The sequence below is a fragment of the Epargyreus clarus genome, unplaced genomic scaffold (genome assembly GCF_041222505.1).
Source record: "Epargyreus clarus isolate Ecla_fem2 unplaced genomic scaffold, WU_Ecla_fem_2.2 ptg000007l, whole genome shotgun sequence".
Lineage (NCBI taxonomy): Eukaryota > Metazoa > Arthropoda > Insecta > Lepidoptera > Hesperiidae > Epargyreus > Epargyreus clarus.
Window position 1 is genome coordinate 19,051,177 of NW_027332215.1, and position 22,473 is coordinate 19,073,649.

Sequence of the window (22,473 nt, forward strand, 5' to 3'; positions counted from 1 at the left end):
AGTCATCGACCACCGTATAACCAAATCATTTCGTCAATTATATTTATTGTTATGAATGAATTCAAACCGAAAAATAACCTGATACACATGAAAAACGGTGCGGCGCGGGACCGCAACGCAACTCATAACTCAGCATCAAGCGCTGTGGCAGCGCCTCACAAAGCGTACCGCTACAGAAAACATTTTGAAACCCTATTTATATCTAGTTATCTGCAGATATTATACGTGCCGTGTCTGGAAAAAACATATTTTTGCTATACAATATTTTAACAGGCTCGGCCCATGTATGTTCGATGGTGTTTCAAAAAAATATAAGTACGTTCACACACATTCATGTTATCTGACACGCATGAAAACAAACAGTGGAATACGCGCCGCGTAGCACGACGCAATTTTCTTGCAACATATGGTCTTGCCGATTTTTGCGATGCGGCACCGTAACGCAACGCGTTTATGTGTTTCAGTCCTTATTCTATAGAAACTCTGTTGCAACTAAATACAAACTTGTTTACCACATTAAACCAATTACAAACTTCCAGTAAATGTAATGTTTAAGCCTTTCAAAGTGTAAAATATGCTTCAAATAACTTTGCAAATATTCGTAATTCCTTTGAGAAAGAAAGAAAGAAATAACTTTATTACGTAATGCATTGTACACACACATAACAACGACAAATTATGTTAATTATTTACAAAATAGTGGGATATAGGTAAATAGAAAACTTAAGATACATAAAATGGCAACACAAACGAATAAAAACAAAATATATATATAATAGTTAAATAAATACGTTACAGTATATCCCTATGCTTGTATGTATTGTATACATTGCATACGGAAAAGGTACTCACACAGCATTAATGCCATGGTGTGTTGCACCACAGCGCTGCGCTGGCTTTCAGCGCTTTTGGCATTCATTTGTGAAACTTTAAATTTCTCTCGTACTTTTATTATATTCTTCTGAAATATTTATGACTTTGAGACGCACAGCTCAATACAACATAGTTGGCGGTTCACAAAAAGTTTTAAACAACGCGAAATGTTTTCCAAAATAGTTCGCTCTAAAATTAAAGTACTTTGAAGGATCATTATTTAGTAGGTATATCGCAAAAAAAGAAGATAATGTTGTAAAATGATAAAAGGCAGTTTTAAATTAAATAATCGTGTATAATTGCGTATATTGATGGGTTAAGTCCTATAGTACGCGACATCAAAACAAAACTTTTTTTCAGACTATTTGAAATATCGTACGTACGGTGATATGTACATATAATTGTAATTTTAGATTGATAAGTTTACTCTGTCCTTTGAGCGGAACCTAATTACCACCCTTTTATTAGCTTGACCTGTATGTATGTTATCTATGTATGGAATCTTTGGACTCGATTTTTACCCACTTCAAACGGTCCGATTAATTTAAAATTTCAAACCTATCAAGGTACTTATCAAGAACCGATGACAATACACGATTTTAATAATTTTATCCCATTCCTCTCATCAGGATCCTCAGAATCAACTATGTCTTTGTGCGATTTTAGCGTGGTTTTTAGTTTTTATATAGTACGCGTAACTACTTATAATTATGTTCTTATCAGGTTGCTACAACACTTATCTCTCTGTCTGAAAGGAGGCTCTTGCCCAACTGTCGTACCTTTGGCATGTTGACGAGATGAGTAATATCATTTCTTTTTAAAATTTATCACCGAACGTGCATATAGCACAAGAATCTGGGATGCAAACATCCAAACGCAAACCCGTTATGTCAAAGGAGAAAATTTGTAAGAATTCAAAGATGCATGAAGGCAGTTGAAAGTTTTTACCAGACTGAAGCAGGAGGAATGCATTGTTCCGCTACAAATTTTGCTATGAGCAATACGCTTATATTATAGAGGTGAAGTAAATTATTTATCATTTAAAGCCAGACTCGTCTTGAAAACAAAAACGAATCAATGAACTCGACGATATCAAGCTTGTACCTCAAGTGTTGTGTATTGAGGTATTGTATGTATTAAATTCAAATGGAAATATCATAATGTTAATAATGCAATTATCATCGTGATAACTGAATAATTAATCAAACTTGAAAGCGCTGAAAGCGAAGAGAAAAAATATTTTATTTTAACGTTTTGCTGGTGTGTGTTTAGTTAGCTGCTGCACCCATAGTTACATCCGCGTTTAAAATGTAACATGAGGTAATAATTCTCATATGTGACTGATAACAACTGATATTTTCATAGCGCATTGTATAATATAGAAACAATAAATATATCCTATATATAAAATTCTCGTGTCACAGAGTTAGTTACCGTACTCCTCCGAAACGGCTTTACCGATTTTCACCAAATTTTATGTGCATATTCAGTAGGTCAGAGAATCGGCTACTATCTATTTGCAATACCCCTGTTTGTTCACCGTTAACATTTTTTTTATTTATATGGCAACACAACGTTTGCCGTGTCAGCTAGTATAATATAAACAGCGCAATATATATTTAGATAACAATTTAAATTCCTGAACAGAACGAAACAGTCGTTCAATGGGCGCAACACCTTCTGTTTCATAAGCCGAAAATGAGAACAACTGTTCCCTTCTATGGATAGTGCTACAATATTATTTTAAGCGACTTAGATTACGAAGTACATACTTCGTGTCACACTCACAACATCCCAAGGGTCTCCGATCCATCAGAACTTGAATCTTTAAGCCAGGGGAGGAAAATAGGTTCACACCTCGCGGCAACCATCTGCCATGTCGACAGGCTAACAGGGTTAGATATTCCTACCTGAGGTCGGCCATAGATGCGCCGCTACCCCTGAGGACTAAGATGGAACGCCTCGAAAAAGTCTGTCTCCCTTACCACGCCCTTCAAAACGGAAAACAGCAGCGCTTAACACTGCTGTTATTAGGCAGAAATAGGTTTGGCGGTGATGCCGTCGGAGACGAACCACAAAGGGTTGTACATTCATATATATTCGATAATATTTAATGAACATATACAACAATAAAATATACATATTTATTTTAATGTTAAAAATGTTAACCACCTTCACATGTATAACAAAAAATATCGATTATATTATCAATTCTGATAAAACATTCAAAATTTTATAAAGTCACATATTTATTCAATATTATTATTTTTATCTGCATATTTAAAATATTTGACACAATAAACATATTTAATGGTTATTATTTTATCTTATAATGGCATATATAATTGATATCTATATACCTGGCATCCAAACTATGGTACCAAAGTCATCACATTGACCAATAGGCATTGTACGTCATTATGGCTATCAGACATCAAGAATTTTCGCGACTTACTTAATGTTTATCATTACATTAGAGCTCTTACACAAAACTGCGATGCGACGCGATGCGAATTCGCAACGCAGAAAATTGCGACACGAATTGCTGCGATGCGATATAGTGCGGCATAGCGTCTCCCAGGGAGACCATTCTTTCGACAACCGTCAACCGTACGGAACGTATTTTGAAAATTAGGTCGTGACATGGATCGTAAAAAGAAGTGTGCACTTTTGTTATTGCTTAAGAGATACAGGAAAGAGTAACAAAGAAAATTTTGGGTTCATCCATTTATCTAATTCATATATAATTTATTTTATATTTAGTTTCTCAAAGAACAGGGCGCTCCTCAATCAGTAATATAAAAAAGTCAACGACGTAGTTTGTCATTTTTTACATTAAAGTATACGTCTTCCTACCCAACAGATACAGGTCTGTACGTCTTCCCCACACGCTGTCTCAGAACGAACTAAAAATGGCGTCAACAAGTGTGACGAAAGATCGCAGGAATGTGCGATGCGAATTAATTCGCAAGTTCTTGCGATGCGTCAAGGGAGCTTTCAGATTTTTACGATGCGACGTCGCATCGCAGTTTTGTGTACGAGCACTTACAGCCAAATATAAATATCAAATATTTATAAACTCATGTAGATGTAGATGAGAGAATGAGTCAATATGCTTTCACTTTCATGTACGTACTCGTACTCGTATATAGACTAATTTGGTTATTGGTTTGAAACATAGATTTTTAAACATAGGGACTTAATCTTTAAATTTTTTAAAGATTAAGTCCCTATGTTTAAAGATGAAGTCCCTGCAGTATCAAAACTGCCGCCTGTCGTAAGAGCCGACTAAAAGGGAGCTTTTGGGGTTGCGAGCGGTAAGAGTCAATATCCGTCGTAAACTATTGTTACTCCGACGACACTGGGTACCTTTTGGAGGTTCCCCCTCGACAACAAAACAAGGTAAGAACCCTGGAGCCTGAGATTTGAACATGGAATTCTCGAGTTTAGTTAAAAGAAGATCGTTCACTGAGGTATCCCCTCATGGTACGTTCGACAGTTTGACAAAATAAAAATATGCGTAACATAATGATTATTTTCAAAGTATCCCTGCGTGTTAAATGTTTTTTTCTGTGATATTGCATAGCCGTTTTTGGCTAAAATAAAATAACTAATTTTATAAATGACGAATCGTGTTCTAAAATTAACCAAGTGCGATCTGAACCAAAGCAAGTCCCTTACATACCTATATCCGCGTATCTCTGGGTCTTAGAACACACAATCACACAAAACACAGTTTTCAAGGAGGAAACATTGGCTCACACATTTCAATTCGTTTAGTCATCATTGTAATAAATGAAAGACTGGAACGCGACTACAGTTTTTACTATGGTTGCTAGGTAACGGTCTGGTTGTAACGCCGTATCACAACATTTGTACTTGAGTACTCTATATACAACGAGGGTTATGTAATACGATCTACATATAAAGTAGCTGCTACAAATTATATAGCAAAGGGAATACGGATATTTGAAGTTTCGTTAACAATAATAAAGAATCATTGTTAACACAATATGTCTACATGACCACACTCTTAGGGTTCATTTACATCTACAGGCGCGTCAGACACGACGTGCCAGAAAAAAATCTCCAATACAATGTGTAGTGACCTATATAAATGGGACCTGAATGGGTGTAAATATTGTTAAACATAGGTCGTTAATAGGTGCTGTGGTAAGGCCGCAGTCACGGAGAGTTTGTAGAGCTAACACTATTTTCTAACTTCGTACACCTTCCTCCTTGGTTTTCCTATTCATTCCCTTAAACATGTTATGTGGAAGAAATAGCCGCTTTTAGTTTTATTTTTTTACATTTGAATAGAGCATCGTGGTACCGTGTATGAATACGTCAATTTGATTAAAATCTGCCTGGTTAAGTTAGAGTTTTTATTTTTTAGTATACAATTTTACATGCCTAGGACTACAACTTCAATAGGACCCAATATAACAAGCAATGCAGCTTTAGGGCATAGGTATACGTGACTATTATGCACACGAATACGCAGTCCGAAAACCGGTCTTATCGGATAGGTTTGGTCCTTCAAATATGCAGTATATTTGCGGCCTGTACAAGTAGAATTACACATATCTTCGCATAGGTACAGGAGAGAGAGCTAAGATATTACTTTTTAGACGTGCAACATCGGCTTTGCACGCTCTAGGATAGTACCGGCTCTAATTAATTTGGTTGACAAATATAGATATTGTTCCAAGGTGACTGAATGATTTATTACTGTTTCTCACCAGTCCATTACCGTCCCACTGCTTGCCACGGATCTCTTCACAAGAGGAGTTTAGATCGCACAACACCATTTGATGATTAGCAAACTTTGTAAAAATCACACTTGTGAAAAATTTCTTTCTTTGTTAGAATTCTTGGACCTTTAAGTTTCCACAGTTTACCTACACCAGTTTACCTTACATTAAAAGATGTGATAAATCATTTCTATATAACAGAAATAACTTTTGTAAAATCTGGCAGCCTGCTAAAAGTCGAACTTTAGTGAACTTTGGATTCCGAATATGATAACACACTTATCATATTCGGAATAATCATTACCAACGGTAAACTTAGGTGCAAACTACTGTAAAGGAAGATAAGTTTCGTGTTAATTATAGATAACAACAAACATGTCTCCAAGTACCATTCATTATGAGTTTCTTACAATTTACAAAAATCATGAATCACGTCTTACTTGTAAAATACATTTTCTCACGTTTCTTAATCGGACTATCGTGAATATCTTGGAATTTAATGAGGCTTATGTCATTAAGTAATCAGTTTTCTACGGAACATTACAGCTTTGTACGAAGTATTTCTTTCGTTAGCTAATTGGTTTAACTAAAATAGCAGAGCTAATTCTATGTTAGCAAGTATTCACAGAGAAAGCGAAAGGGAAAAGGTAGAGGAACTGTATATGGTTGGTATGGAAAAGACACTTTTGTCCCACATTTTTGACCTATACCACATTAGAGTAATATGGCACCTATATACATTTTTTCATGATGGGAGAGCCCTTTGTTGTTCGACAGTAGGCTCTCCCGCCGCAACTCTTTTTGACTAATAACAACAGTGTTAATCGCTACTGTGTCTGGTAAGGAAGGTACTTATTTTGTATAGATATGCAACAATGAAACTGTAGAGTTTTATTTGGGGTCAGCCACCCCAAATAAAACTCTAACCCTATCTGGGATTCATTACACATGTTTATGGGCGGCAGTGAGTTATCATCAGGTGCACTGCAGTCCGTTTGCTACATCTATGGTATAAAAAAAGATGAATGAGCAGGCAGTTGTCACTGCCACCCACCTGTATCCACGCATATGAACCGTTGAGGTGCATATGCGTGGATACAGGTGGATTCCATTCTTCGGTTTAGAATATCAACGGTTCATCAAGACGTTTACCAAACCCTTAAAACGACAATACAGCAACGCATTAGTATGCGTTGATAACAGGAGTCCTGTTATCAAAAGAGAAAGGTGTAGCGGTGGCGACAGCGCAGACGCCCTACAAAGGATTCTACCGCGCTCTTTAGAGTTATGCAGATGGTATACTATGCTGCAGTACGTGTAGCGTTAACACGAAGACTTCCACCGCAGACCTACTTAGACATTAGCATACCTTGATTGAGTGTTTCTCAATCTTTTATATATTTGTATGTTTCATTCTTTTGCATACCCTACAGCTCAAATAGCTTGACGAACTTTAACATGTGAAAAGCCGTTGGATTCGTCTAAATTGTGGGGATCAGATAGGTTATAATTTTAAGCAGTCAGGTTTTTGTTAGTATGTAAAGATACTTTACGACCCGCTAAACTGTTTTGTAAATAAAATGCATTTTATATATAAATAACAAATCCGTTTAACATTTAATTTAGTTATTTTAATTTTAATAAGAGGTATAGATTAAATACATAAGAAACTTCCTATTGTTATTTTTACCACTTTATTTAAAAAAAAAGCTTTTTAAATGTTATCATGTTCTTTTTTCTAAATCCCAAAGACTTTTAAGGATCTCAACCCACACTTTGAGAAACTCTGCGTTAAACAATCGCCGTAGATTTGACAAGGTGAACAATTGATGCTGTCCTAAACGTGACACGGGAGGCATGCGGAGTGATCTAACCGCTCGATCACCTTGAGACACAGGCGTTGCCTCACGTACGTACGAGTATGTTTAAGGCTTTCGTACCAATTACATATTGTTTTATGTTAATCAAAAATAATAATGTCAAGTATATCTATCATGAGGGATTATTCATAAAAAACAATAAGTTTTATTATAGATAAATGTCTTAAATTATTTCAAATATACATTAGCATTCAAGTTACATGAACACTGATAGCCTAGGGGTTGAAACTCAGCCTCTTATTTGAGGGATCCGAGATTCAATTCCCTTCTTCTGTCTTGTCAAATTATAAGAAACTAGCTGACCCGGCAAACTTTGTACCGCCTCAAAATCTTTTTATCACATATATTTCATATGAAATATAGCCTATGTTACTCGTGGATAATGTAGCTTGCGAATGGTGAAAGAATTTTTAAAATCAGTCCAGTAGTTTTTGAGCCTATTCATTACAACCTAACAAAGTTTTCCTCTTTATAATATTAGTGTAGATTAAAAATCACTTGCTATGCCTAATGGTTAAGGAAAACATCGACAGGAAATCTACATACCTGAGAGTTTGTAAATATAAAGTTCTAAACGGTGTGTGAAGTCGCACTAGGCGGGGTAGAATATGGCTTAAACTCCTCTCACTCTGAGAGGAGACCCGTGCTCAGTAGTTCAACACTAATAGACCAACGACGGTATTCATAAGGAATTCATTGACATTAAGGTTTAAACTTAACTTTGGTGAAGTTATGCATAATAATAATTATGTTTATACATATTATATGATAAAGGAGTAGGTACATACATATGTGCATTTACGAAGGAAAGCTGACGAAACAAGACACTCCGAATGACAATCACATATTTATTGTTTCTGCTTCATTTGTATGCAAGGAAGGCTTCTTGGCTCGTACCCGGAGGTTGCTCATGTGTTGAGGTGTACACGTACACAAAACATACACACATAATATGTAGATATATAACGCCACTTGAATAGGCGTAGACGCATCTTAACAAAACCTATTGTTAGGAATACGAACCTACTACCCCTACAATTCCTACCCGTTGATTGTAGTAGGACATGTCATGCATAAGATGTACTAACTCAGATATGCAATTAGTGTAGCAATGTTACATAGTTATTGTTCTTAAGATCTGTCATTGGACAAATACCAGCACTACTTGGGTGTTGAATATCACATTAACTGCATAATATGGTATCTTAAAGAGATTCTTGCAAACCTTATTTTAAAAAATTACAGATACTTACCCTACCTTCACTTTACATATTTGAATGTGCAGTTTTTTTGAAAACAAATATTGATAAGTTTCAGTTTCGTTCAGGGACACGGCATAAAGATAAGCTAGCATCGATTCCCAGTCGTACGCACCTACTTTGTCAAAGTTTTTACGGAAGAACTCCAATTATATATAATAATATACCAGAGTCTGTACGATGTTGCAGGAATATTAATATATTTAAAAGTAAATTAAAAACATATTTATTAAACAAATGTTATTACAGTTTAAAAACGTTCTTAAGTGACAACAGTGGCCGTTCCGATTTGTGACTAAGTGCATGGTTTTACTTTTGAGCATTATTTAATTTACTTTAACGACATACCCATTGACATGTATTATAATTATTTTAATTACAGTGTAAACTCTTTGTAACGTCATTCTCTATAACGAAAAACTCTCTATAACGTAGAAATAAGTTCAACTGATTGGTTTACATTAAAACCCATACATTGATTCACTCTTTATAACGCAACAGTCACTCTCTATTACGAAGAAATACGTTCATATTTAGACGAGAACAATATTTTTACACTGGAATTGTTTTATAAGCAGCTAAAAAAGTAACCTTTTGAGGTGCCGAAAGTTTTAAGAAAGATTACGGGGTTCATAAACGGACGTTTCGCTTTTGTTCTTGTTATTTGCCTTAACACGTGTGCCATTATTCTTAGATTACATTGTCTGCAGGAATTTATCTGTCTAAGTTACTATACATACCATGGTCACCTATCGCGTATTATCAGTTGTAAATCAACTTTGAAATTGTCAAGATGGCCAGTAAGCATTAAAGAAACGAAAAAGTGTGACAGAAATGATTGCAATTGGTTTTGGGTTGATTTTTTCTCCTCCCTCCCTATAACGAAAACTCTCTATAACGAATAAATATGCTCGGTCCCTTGAAATTCGTTATAAAGAGTTTACACTGTATTTAGAATTTGTTATAAAGAAAATATGAATTTTTGAATTTTAAATTGAATTGTTTAATCTACATAATAATATATATATTTGTAAGCCACTCAGTGGTAGAGTAAGCGATCGACCAATATTGTTTTGACATCCAACAGCTATAATATGTTACCTTATTCACAAATAAATTGATTTGATTTGATTTGAATTACTCTAAGTTAATAAAAAAGCTTTGGATTTTGGAAGTTAATGGAGGTATTCTACAATTTGAAAGTATCTATCTAAAAATATTTTGTTACTTATTTAGATATCTATACTTATTCCTCGTTCTACCCACATTTATTAAAGCATTCGTACTTAATATTTTAAAAACAAAATTTTGTTTTGTTATACGTTTTGTTTATGGTTATACCGTATTATATTTTTATATATCTACTTAATATAATATTACACCGGCCCGCGCGCCTTCGTGCCCCGCAAAAAACAGTAGATCTGTTTCCCATTCGCACCACAAAGGCATATCTTATAAGTAATAAAATTTAATATATTTAACTACATATTCTTAAATATTTAAAGCGAAAATTGACGTTTGGTATTGTCATTCCAGAGTCTGTTCTCTTGATTCACTTAAATGGCAGCTTTTTCCTAATAAACTTTCCGTTTATGTGCATAATCAGTTAGAGCCTTTAATGGCGTCTCTACGTGCAATGTTAATAGCGGACCACCCCCTGTCTCAGCAACCCCCACTGCGCTGTGATCTCACGATAATGGAACTTAAAGGTTCATTTCAATCTCTTAAAATTGGCTTTTATACTATGGAAGTAACAAACGAGTTTGGCCGTTCACAGATGGTAAATGACTACAGCGGTATGGACATATGTAATCAACTCCAGCTGAGCTGAGGTCGGCCGAGGATCCGTTGCTACCCCTGAGGAGTAAACGCCCCATGTTATATCTTAAGATCTTTACAACCGAAAATATTTGCGCTTAACATTTCTGCGATTACCAGAAACAGGTGTGGCGGTGGTGTCCAAAGAAGAACTGCATTAGGATTATACCAACTACACATTTAATATTGCATATTACTCGCATCACAGGCGTTTCCTTATTTTTAAGTTGTAATTACTTTTCTTTACTCTTTATTTATTCGTACTTGGCCAGAATAGTACAGACCGTACTACCTGAACAGTAGTCCTGGTAGTAGTAGTGGCATTAGTAGTGACACTGGGACAAGAACGGGTTGATGACGACTACAGAATAAATAATGCATGGTACTGACCATATTTTTTCTCGATCAAAAACTCAATCAACACTTTAGAAGGGCGTGAAACAAAAATAATGGATCGTTGCTACTCCTGAGGACTGACTTCATATGCAAGTCAGCCGTGGATATACTTATATACTTATCCTAACTAATATCATAAATACGAAAGTGAGTTTGTTTGATTCCTAGGCCTCAACTACCAAATCGATTGTCATGGGACGTTGTCAGGGCTCCAGAAAAGAACATAGGGTACCTTTTATCCCGCAAAGACGGACTGTTTTCGAGATAAAGTCAAATATGTAAGCGTGGTAAATGCAAGCGATAATTCCAGAAACAGTCATAAAATCCAGTTCTATTTCGAATTTCTGAGGGCCGGTTATCGTGCAGGTGAGACAGCAAATTGCGTTGCTGACAGCTCGGCGCAATATCCGGCCCAGAACAGCGTGGACCGATCCTATCTGCCTGCCCGGGTACTCGAGCTGTCTATTGCGAACATATTGTTTACAGCTCGAACATCTTGTTGATTTAATTACCCGGTTATCCTTTAACGGGTATAGACGGTTTTACGGACTTTTCCCCATTCAAAGAATTTCCACCCGGATTTATAGTGTTCCTACGTACGTTTAAAATAGGATTTGATTGCGTATGTAGGTTCACATTGATACACGTAGGTATAAAAGATAAACTTTAACAGGCATACAATTTAGGATTTTAAGTATACTTTAGTTAAGATACGACATAAAGTAATAAATGATAAATGTTAAGGAAATATTTAATAATATAAAAATATTAATAACCTTTTGTTCATGGCGATAAAATCGTATTTATAGCTATACGATTATATCTCATGTTAAAATAAAAGGTACCTAAGAAGTTTACGGAGACCTTTACTCAATTGCTATTAGAAAAATTATTGAGACCTCATACTCCTTTCTCTTAATTAATAAACGTGTTTCTTGTAGTAAGTGAGTTCTTGTTGTTTCCAATACCAAAATCGTAAAAGAAACGACAATATATTTTTTAAAGAAATCATAATAAAACCTTCGGAACCAAGACATTTAATATGTAGGTAAAAATATATACCGTATTTGTCTACTTTCTCAATTCAGTTGTGGGCTGAGTAGTTTATCTCTCTGTGTCCTATTGTACACGAAAAGGACATTGAATAATGCAATAATTAACCTTAAACTGCTCATTAGGAAATGCTTACGTTACATTATCAAGCTACGGCATACAGGTACACAGGTGTCTTATCAAACTTGTGCTCGTTTTAAACAATTCGTCATCGAGGTGAATGATCACTTGGCTAATGATGATGTTCTCATTAAGAATAAACTAATCACTTTAAAGTATAATTACGGTAAATGATAGGTAACTATTTGATTCATAGACATCTATAATATTTAAAAAAATTAACGACCAGTGATTAAACCATTATACTTTGGCGCAGTTGTATTGTCAAAAAAGGTTAGCACTAAAACTGTTACGCGAAACACAAATGAAATAAACGCTTTAAAATTCCTAAATACTAAAACACATTATAAATCCGCGTGGGAAACAACAGTAAGCTTATTTTCATACAATACCGTTGCAGATTGCAGAACCCTATTGTAAAAGAATAGTACCATGAGCAAAAGTATCAACTAACAACAGAATATAACCTGTTCCGATGTTTTCTCTACCTGTCAAGGAGGACGGAGTGCGTTATCCAGATTCCGGCATTATAAATTATAATGCCGGAATCCGAAATTATAATTTATAATATCAAGACACACGTTATACAGAAATAAAAGATGGGTTGGGTAGATCATTTCACATACAAGAAACTTTTCAAAAAGTATTACTAATCTATAACTCTATAGACATACCTACTATACGTTTCAAGTAAACATTTTTATGAGTGTTTATGAAAACTTCAAGAGTCCCCGATGTCTCAACAACGCAAAACACTAGCATCTGCTTGATTCGAATGCAGATTCAAAGGATTATAATTATATTGTGCAATAAATTAATTCTTCCGCTTGTGTTTTGAGTGATTTTGAAGTGAATAAGAACTCTTAAGTTTCATACTAAAAAATGGCAATTAATTTAAACTTAAATTATATGGTACGGATGACAAAACTCTTATTTAATGGAAAGTGATTAGTTTAATGATTACCTACATATTTTATCGTAGTGACTAAATTGTATTTGTTAGAAAGCAAGGAAAATCGATACGCAAGAAGTGATGCAGGTACCTTGAGAGTATGAATTGTGAGAACAAGTAGCTTACAATCGATACGTTTCGTTTTAACAAAACATCCGTATGGAAATGCCACAATGATTCTGGTGTCTCCCGCTCGCAGTGATGCGAAAATACCAGGTTACATTGGAACGTTCTACTACGACACAAGAGTTATTTTTTAAGATCGAATAAACCTCTCATATGAAAAATCACAATGACGATGCCGAACGAATACTTATGATTCATTGCGAAAAGGATAAAATGAAGGATGTGAAATAATGATTTATTTTCGGTAATAATATATTTTTATGAACAACATTTTTCACAAATCGATTAAACTAAATCATTATTTGGTTTTATTTTTCACTGGTCAAATTTGAATTACTTTTAAAAAAGGTTTATATACCTAGACAAAATTCAATTGTAGGAAGAAACATCACGAAGGTAGACGGATTTTACAGATAAAGAATCTCAGGAAAAGTAAACCCTTTTATTGTGCAGACACCTTTAGCAACGGCTTTTACTTAAACCCGTTATAATCGTTCAAGAAATATTTCAAAAATTGTTGTGCAAACATTCAGCATAATATTAAAGAAGCGCTTTTATCGCGCATAACAACTCTACAGAAACAATGCAGTAATAAAATACTTAATTTTTATATACTTACCACGCATTATGCAGAAAAAACAGTTAGATCACAAGTTAATCTTAAATACGTATAAAACGTTCACGTGACACTAATATAAATTACAGACATTTTGCTGCGTAAAAATTCAATCAGTAAAATTAAATTCAATGAAAGCCTGCTTAAAGAACTCACAATTTTACAAAAATAATTACAAAGTACAATATACTATACACATACAATTAGTACCGTGCTCAGTTCACCTAAAGCGCGAATGATTCAAGAGATAAGGTAGTACTTAAACACTAGTTCTCCTTGAAACTTAAACTATAATTGATTTACAAAAAAATTAAAACTTACCTTAATCAGATGTCATATTGCAAAGGAAAACTCAAAACAAGGAACCGTGTATAGAAGAGTTCACAAACACTGGATCAACTTTCTAAATTAAAATTCGTAACTGAATATCGAAGCCTTAGTAGGCTTGGTGGCCAATCGCGGAGGTGATGACGGAATGCGACTCTTGCGCAGGTAGAGTTAAGCAGTGTTGGTGTTACGTGCCGTTGTGTGCGTGACTGTTGTTACAATGTATAAACAAGATGGCGCTTCGCATGTGTGCATTGTGACGCTGTGAAACAACACGTTTCAACGTTCTGTTAAATTACTGAAGGTGGCTCTCTGTAGGTGTTATCCCACAACGTTTTTATCTTATTGTTCTTTTTGTAGCTTCAAGTTTATCAAATCCAACAAGTCTTGGTTCAATTTTTTAATAAATGTGCATAAAACAAAATAGGGAACTACATTGTTAATAGTATGAATAGTTCACAAAAAAGGTCTTGCATGTACATGGCATTAAAACTACTAAATAAAAACCATATTTTGTTTTGAAGAACCTACTGTAGGTCTACCGACGTGACCTCCCTTATAAATTAAAATGCGCTTATTCAACCTAAATTATGTAGGTACAAAAATACTTTTAAAAGTACCAAATTATCCGATACAACATTAACTCTCGCAGAATTACTTTATATAAATGGAACCATTTTTAATATTGGATTAAAGGAATGTGAATGCAACACGCCTGATTTAAATTCACTTTTCAGGATTACATGATATTTTTACAATTACGTTACATACTCGTACCATACATCATTTCTTATACTTAATGAAATACTATGCAAATCCATAACACTCAAGCAAACAAGCTGATACTTCATTAGCGCCATCTCGTAGATAACTGAATAATCGTTCTAAATAATTGTATTGAGGTTAACCGCTATGAATATAATAACGTTACCATTTTGATCAAATCTTACGTTAGGTAATTGTCGATGCATTCATTATATTTTCGAAAAAAATATACACACATACATACTCACATAAATACAAAGGGCACAATAGATTTTAAATATAGGATAGGATGTAAATAGATGTGATATGTAAAAAAAAAACATAATAATATGTACCTACCTAATTGTAACCATTTTAATTTGTTGAAAATAATGAGATAAAATCATATCGTTTTCCTAAGTTGTACCAGTTGTACCTAACCACTCTGGTCTAGAAAAAATAATAACTAACTCATAAAAGTTTAAGTAGTTACAAATTCAAGTGGGTACCTACCTACCACTCCTACCAGGTCGACTACGTACCTACTTACTCTAGGTACGCTTACAAATTTAACTTAGGAAGAGCATGTTTTTCAAAAATTATTCAGGGTGCACAGGTCATATTTCTGCTTATAGACCGACCACCACTTCACTTAACGCGATTTCGGAGGGGGTTAAAACATCGACATCACGGTTGGTTGCCTGTGATTTCAGGGGAAGGTTGAACCCCGAAATTACTACGACTATAATACCTGTACCCGTACCTATCTTGTGTTTTTTAATATACTGAGGATAAAAATAGTGGTTCTGCGTTGCATACATTAAAGATTTTATACCTATTTAGTTACTAATTTAAGGTAGGTAAGATACTAATGATAGTAAAAGAAAGCGCAGGGACTTAAAGAACAATTGGCAAATTTGTATGGAAATTGGAACGATCCTGTCGTTAACAGTCCTGTAAGTCTATCACGTCAGGTCTAAATGATTGCAACTGTCAAGTTTGCAACTTGACCAAATTGCTCATACTCCTTATTTAGAGTATTACAAAACGAAATATACCCTTTTGATATTTATATAGGTTCCACACAGCTTACCATCCTGTAAGAGATCTATGCCTCATGAGGGTAAATATAGCTTTAAGGGCGGTGGTCCAAAACAGTTGCTTAGCAATTCAAATTTGAAAATTGTCTACGAAAAAGGTCCAAAGTTCTAAGTTTAAAGAATTTGTTTTTCTCATATATGCTATAGGGGAGTACATACCACAAAACACTTCTCGAAGAAGATTGTTAATAACGAGTAGGTTGTAGCAATTGAAGAATCGAACTGTACCCTTACCATGAGTTTTTACGTTTCGACAAATATGACTGTTTTGGTATTTGTTTACGTATTGGCCCATACAATTTCCAAGTTCTCATACTGGTCGCATGACATTTCCGCAGTGCTGCTCAACACCAAAAGCATTTCTTTATTCTAAATTAAATAGGTATATGAATGAGACATACATATTTTAGAATGAATAAAAATAATAATCAGTTGTATTGTATGGACCATACCAATGAGCAATTTGCATTTTTATAGCAATTGTAAAAGTTTTATAGCGATTGTGTAGGGCTATAATTGCCGTCTTCGTTAAAGCTAGATCTTGTGAACCAATAATAAACCTATGAAAATTAGCTTTCTACTGAAATAATATCGAGGCATCGTAAATAAATAGCCTCTAACGGTCGCGTATCAATATTATACTTGACATACCTACTCTGATGTTCCTACCCATCTGGACTTTTGCATGTGTACATGTAACAAATGAGTATGCAGTCCATCTAATGTCTAATGTTACTTACAGCCATTACCATAATTTACGAACCTAAATAAATAGTAATTATCTACCTTTACCATAGATTCGTTCTGTCCTTAGGGAGGAAATAGAAAGCTTCAAATGTATAATCGTATTTACATGCCTCAAATCAAAATATTGCAGATTACACCATTGGCCGGAACAGAGACGGCAGTTTTGCTGCCGCAGCTAACCACTACTACTTTATCAAATTCCAAAACTGTTTTAATAAAGTTTATTAACCTTAGCATTTATATATTATCTTTATTTATATCATTCTTTATTCATATTACTCTATAATAAAAATAAAACCTTCTACCCCAATAATTAATACCCTCAGGTATGTAAAAAAATGTATAAAATAGCTACTAAGAGTACTAAGCAAACATGTGTCAGTTAGTGTCATGTGTCGACATCTACCTTGTATAATTGTAGTTTACAACTACAGTGCCATCTGTATTTTCAAACGTGGTACTTTTTAGTACATTACTTAAGTTATGAACTACCTCGTACACATACTGTCAGGTCTGCGCTCGTGGTCTATTTTATGGTAACAGCGCCCTCTAGATAGGTATCTAGAAATCTGCATATAGAGATGAAAAATAGTATAATTTTGTCCAAATTGAGAGCAATAATCTTTTCGAAACCTGGGAAGTAATTGGAATAGATTCAGTTTACAGAAAAAAAAACAGTAAAGTTTATATGATTTTTATTTTTCTTTTACATCGCACATAATTATGACTATACATTCACATTTAAACATTTATCATCACCACAGATTAGTAAAGATTACTCACTCCTAACAAGAAAATGTACCCAGTTTTGAGAATTGAAATAGTTGCGTAAAAAAGTTTTGCCACGTCTCCGTGCTAAAATGTCCCTAAAATATTTGAAATAATTATTTATTTATTAAGTAAAATACGCAATATTAGTTATTTATCCTTAAATTTTCTCTAAAAATGTTTTTATTTGTCAAGAATTCAAAAAAAGAACTTACTAATAAGCCGTTTGGGGCTTCATTCAAATTCAAGGCGGCAAAGTATCTTTACTAATCTATGATCATCACATTAAACGCTCAATAATGTGCGTCTTACTACAAAGTAATAAAAAAAAAAACAACAACAACATACCTAGATTCTAGACACATAAAACACGTTTGTTCTTCCAACACTACAGCTTACAAAATCTTAAATATTACTAAAGTAATTATAATATAACTTAAGTTTAAATACAACTACATACCACTTAAAAAAGCATTACATCTAAATAAAAATAATAATCGAAGTATACAAATCAAAGTACAAGGAATGTACAGACTTTATTTTATGAAGTATTCTTCATTTTTGACTTTCGCAATAGACGAAATAGATCATAAGTGGCCATTGCAACTCATGCTTACCATGCTAACGTTATAACACTAATAAATTATATCCAACGTTTGTCCTACCAATTATTTTACTGAAAAAGTTCAATACACTTAGCCATAACATACATCATTTACAAATACTTTTATCGGTATCGAATTTTGATGTAGAATACTAATATCTTTGTTTTAGTATTGCATATTATATTTATATAATAATATAAAATATAACAATTGTAATGTATTTTAGGGCATTTTTTATCAATTACGCCAAAGAAGGAAACTTCTTACATGCGTAGCCACATTTTTCCTTTTTTTGATATTTATAGAAGCATTAAATAGGAGTGTTGTCCAACTGATTGTAAGTAGCAACTACCAGCAATTTAATCTATAACTATCCCCAAAAATTATAAGAGCCCTACTATAGGTTAACAACAGCTGTATTTCTACCTCTTTGTAAATAAAACCTGAAGTTTTAGTTAGCCTGTACATAAAATTAAATATAACACACATATAACAACAAACAAAACTGTAGTTTGCGTAATATATTTCAAATTAACCCAATAACTTAAATGAATCTGTTGAAAACATTTGGGAGCACAATAACAACGTTTGATACTTATAAATAACGTAGCATTAATATTTATAAAACATAATTGAGAATAATTAAGAGTGCAGTATAACTGTATGTTAAAAACTTAAATTCAATAATAAAAAACTACCTATAACGATTATTACAATTAGTGAACACAAACAGTAATTTCTTCATAATATTCACGATAAAATTATGTGAAAAATAATTTATTAAGTATTCGTATGCTAAGCTTATTGAAGTAAATCATAAAAAAAATCTACATTTTTCCATAGAAATTACTCAAATATTTATGTTGTACCAACAGCTGGCTATAATTATTCAAAAAACTAAAACACTAAAATCACTTAATCATTTTCGTATATTGCCAATATTAAACTGAATTCCAACATTTAACAATGCAATGTGACTAACAACGGAGCAAACCTTGAAATACTAAAACGTATAACGCAATAAAAAAATTAAATACTATGCAACTTTACTGTATAAAAACCTTACGAAATAAACCTAAGAATAATAATTTACCAACGATACTTTCCCTTTAAAACTAAACGCTTTCATAAAATTAACAACAACGATACAAAAAAAGGTTCTAAATCAACTATAAAAATATATTATAGAATGAGGGACTGTTTCTATTTACATACATCATATAAAAATGATTTACATACTATGTATATATAAAAAATAATTAGATAAGAAAGAGTAGTATGTACAATCGAAGCTAACGAAATACATGTATTATATACCTATGTATGTTCCTAAAATGTTTTCAACAATTATAACCATAGTTATTGAATTAATGTTATTATTGAATAAATATAATTAAAGTAACGAGTTCTGACAATATGATTCAATTTGAACACCATTTGCTCATATATTTTGACTTTTTTATATTATTTCAAATATTGTATTGTTATTGTTTTCGAATTATTGTAACATCAAAACCTCAACAAAATAACCATTTGCTTTTACTACTAAAAAGTTACATTGTCCCCATTTTTTGTTTCAAATAATCTTATCATTTTTACAAGCTATCATTTAAAAATTTTAGTTTATAAAGTGTTCTTGTAATTTACGAGAATAAAGTGGAAAAAGGGTTCGTACATCTCGGGCTCTCTGTTACTGTCTTATGTGTTTTGAACAATTATAGTTTGCGATGACAACATGCAGTAACTATGACACCAACTAGAATACTTTGTATTTATCGGTTTATAGATAATGCATTTACATGAAATGTTACCAAATCCAAGCTATCGAATAATACATTTCTTTATAATATTGTATAATATAAAAATCTGGATTAGTTCGTCTATAATTTAAACTAGAATTGAAACATTTTACTATTAAAGGTTTCCACAGCAAGTTTAGCAGTGAAGAATAGCATGAATGCATAGCATGAATTTAATATTTAAGTCGCAATAAATGTGACCACCTTCGAAGAGACACAACATAGAATGCTTAACGCTAATACACATAGACAAGATAAGACTTGAGTAAAAAAGAATATTAATTTAATAATATTCGAGCACATATAACGGCTAGGAGACACGCAGGCGTTACATCCAAGCGTATGTTCCTATATTATCCATTTTATTCTAATATTTTGAAACACTTTTAGACAACCTAAACCTTTTTTTTTTTTTTGTTTTCGAGGGGGAAACCTTTAAAAGGTACCCGACGACGTGGGAGCGACGCCGGGTTATGTGGGATTTTTACCGCACTAAAACCCCCCCGGTAGCCGTCCTCGGCGCTTGGTGGAGAACTCCGGGATCTCCGATGGAACACAACCGGAGTCCTCCGAGCGCGAGGCCCCGGTCGGGCTCTTCCCTGGGGGAGCAGTTTACGCTCCTCCCACACACCTAGTGTTTACAACGGTATGCGACCACACACACCGTCGTCCTTCCCGGGGTTACTTGCTGGACGGTTCGAGCTCCCACCCTTGCCGCCCGCAACCCCAGAAGCCCCCTTTTAGTCGCCTCATACGACAGGCAGGGGATACCGTAGCCCGTATTCTAGTCCCGAGACTAGACAACCTTAACCTATTTTCTTAATAGTATAATATGACTAACGATATGACTCCATTCTAAATAAAACCGCCTACAATATTAGGACGTGGATGAACTGCCCGCGTCTGGTGGGGGTAAAGGTGCGTCCTCCTCATAAATCATAACCAACTTGCTGTATTCGTGCTTTTTCCGACGAGTGGTGTATTTACTCTGAAAATATTAATAAATGGGTGTTTTATATGTATAACACTGTGAATATCAACATAGTTTAAACTAACTATGTATTGTCTACAAGCCATCTACGTCATATTTGCAAAGACCTTAACGCATAGCTAGACTAAAAGTAACAGTTCCAAGGGATGATAGAAGAAAGAAATACTTTGACATTACTATAACTAACATATAACTAACAAATTGCGAATTAACAATGATATAACTATAAGACAATTTTCATCGTAATTACTCTTTTATAAACATGAAATTTGACACAGCCAGGCTTTTGTAATCAACCCCAGATAGGAATCAAGCCCAATCCGAGGTAGGATCAAGTGTCCTGATATTACTAAGTTGGAATGCCTTATGTCTCAAATAAGCGTCTCTGCCTTTCACATCATTTAAACCAGAACACAACAGCGCTTAGTGTTTTTTTACCATTTAGCATTTAGTAGCAAAACAACCGCACCAACTGACTGTGTCACAGCCGCCCATAGACATGTAACCAACTCTATGAAGAACAGGTTTTCCATCTCTAGTCGATTGCAGATGCGTTGCTACTCTTAAGGGAACGTAGCCATACTATGTGACACATTTAGGGGGGTAGGGGGAGGGAGGTCTTTAAAATATTACGCTGAATCACAGTAGGTGGGAGGGGCTTAGATTTTTGTCACGAAGTCGAATTCATCGAGAGAAATCTCGCGCTTTTTTTACTATATTTGAAAGTCACGTAGTATGGGTACGTTCCCTAAGGACTGAGATACGTCGCCTCACATGTAAGTAAATTAGCATTCACACTCTTCTAGGAAAAAAGCAAAAACTGCTTCACACTAGAAATAGGTGCGGCTGTGGTATCCTTTCGATTATATCCTCTACAGGAATGGACGGTGACGCATATATTTACAGTTGAACCACGACGGGTTCTTACCTCACCACATAGTGGTACATTATTAGGTAAGAAGCCCAGATTCCTGCCAGAATAACGCTGTTTGTCCACCAACTACCGATACCGAGCCAATACCGATAATTAATGACGGCGCCGAAGTACCGTACATACATTTACTATAGCAGCTTGTCCACTGAACGTTCGTCACCCGTGCACCGTCATCCCGGCCGCCGATATTCCGAGTAGATCGGCATGACCGCTAGATCGGCACCGAGTTTTTGACGAGCCGATGTGCCGGCAATGTAAACACATTGGAACTTGTCCATACACAGCCGTCACACGAGTGACAGCTGGAACAAAATAAGCCGCCGATATCGGTCGCAAGTCGCAATGGACAAACTATCGCCGTCACGACATAATTAAAATCGGCCGAATTAATCTCGTTCTCGGTATCGGCTCGGTGATGGTGCAGTGGACAAACAGCCTAAGAGTTTAAATTGATGACAAAACTTTATACATCATACTTTAATTGCATTCAATAATAAATAAAGCCGTAAGCAACATAATAATGGCCATGCAAGAGATGGTAGCAACAATCGCTGTAATAATTTTAGGTTCACTGCGTTCTTTGGGTGCAATAAAACAAACACACGAAGTAT

At 34.4% G+C, this 22,473-nt stretch overlaps 2 protein-coding genes across 6 annotated transcripts in view; both read right to left on the minus strand.

Annotated features, from left to right (window-relative positions):
• The window catches only part of grnd (grindelwald), a 38,053-nt gene extending 23,711 nt beyond the window's left edge, over nucleotides 1-14,342 (minus strand). Inside the window, exon 1 of the mRNA XM_073075012.1 lies at nucleotides 14,169-14,342. The gene's annotated coding sequence lies outside the window, so the exon portion shown is untranslated. The remainder of the gene's footprint in view (nucleotides 1-14,168) is intronic.
• A 5,967-nt stretch (nucleotides 14,343-20,309) lies between these two features.
• The window catches only part of per (period circadian regulator), a 44,954-nt gene continuing 42,790 nt past the window's right edge, over nucleotides 20,310-22,473 (minus strand). For all 5 annotated transcript variants that reach the window (XM_073075008.1, XM_073075011.1, XM_073075010.1 and 2 more), the window contains one exon: nucleotides 20,310-20,925. In XM_073075008.1, the coding sequence (XP_072931109.1) occupies nucleotides 20,815-20,925 (111 nt within the window). In that variant the 3' untranslated portion in view covers nucleotides 20,310-20,814. The remainder of the gene's footprint in view (nucleotides 20,926-22,473) is intronic.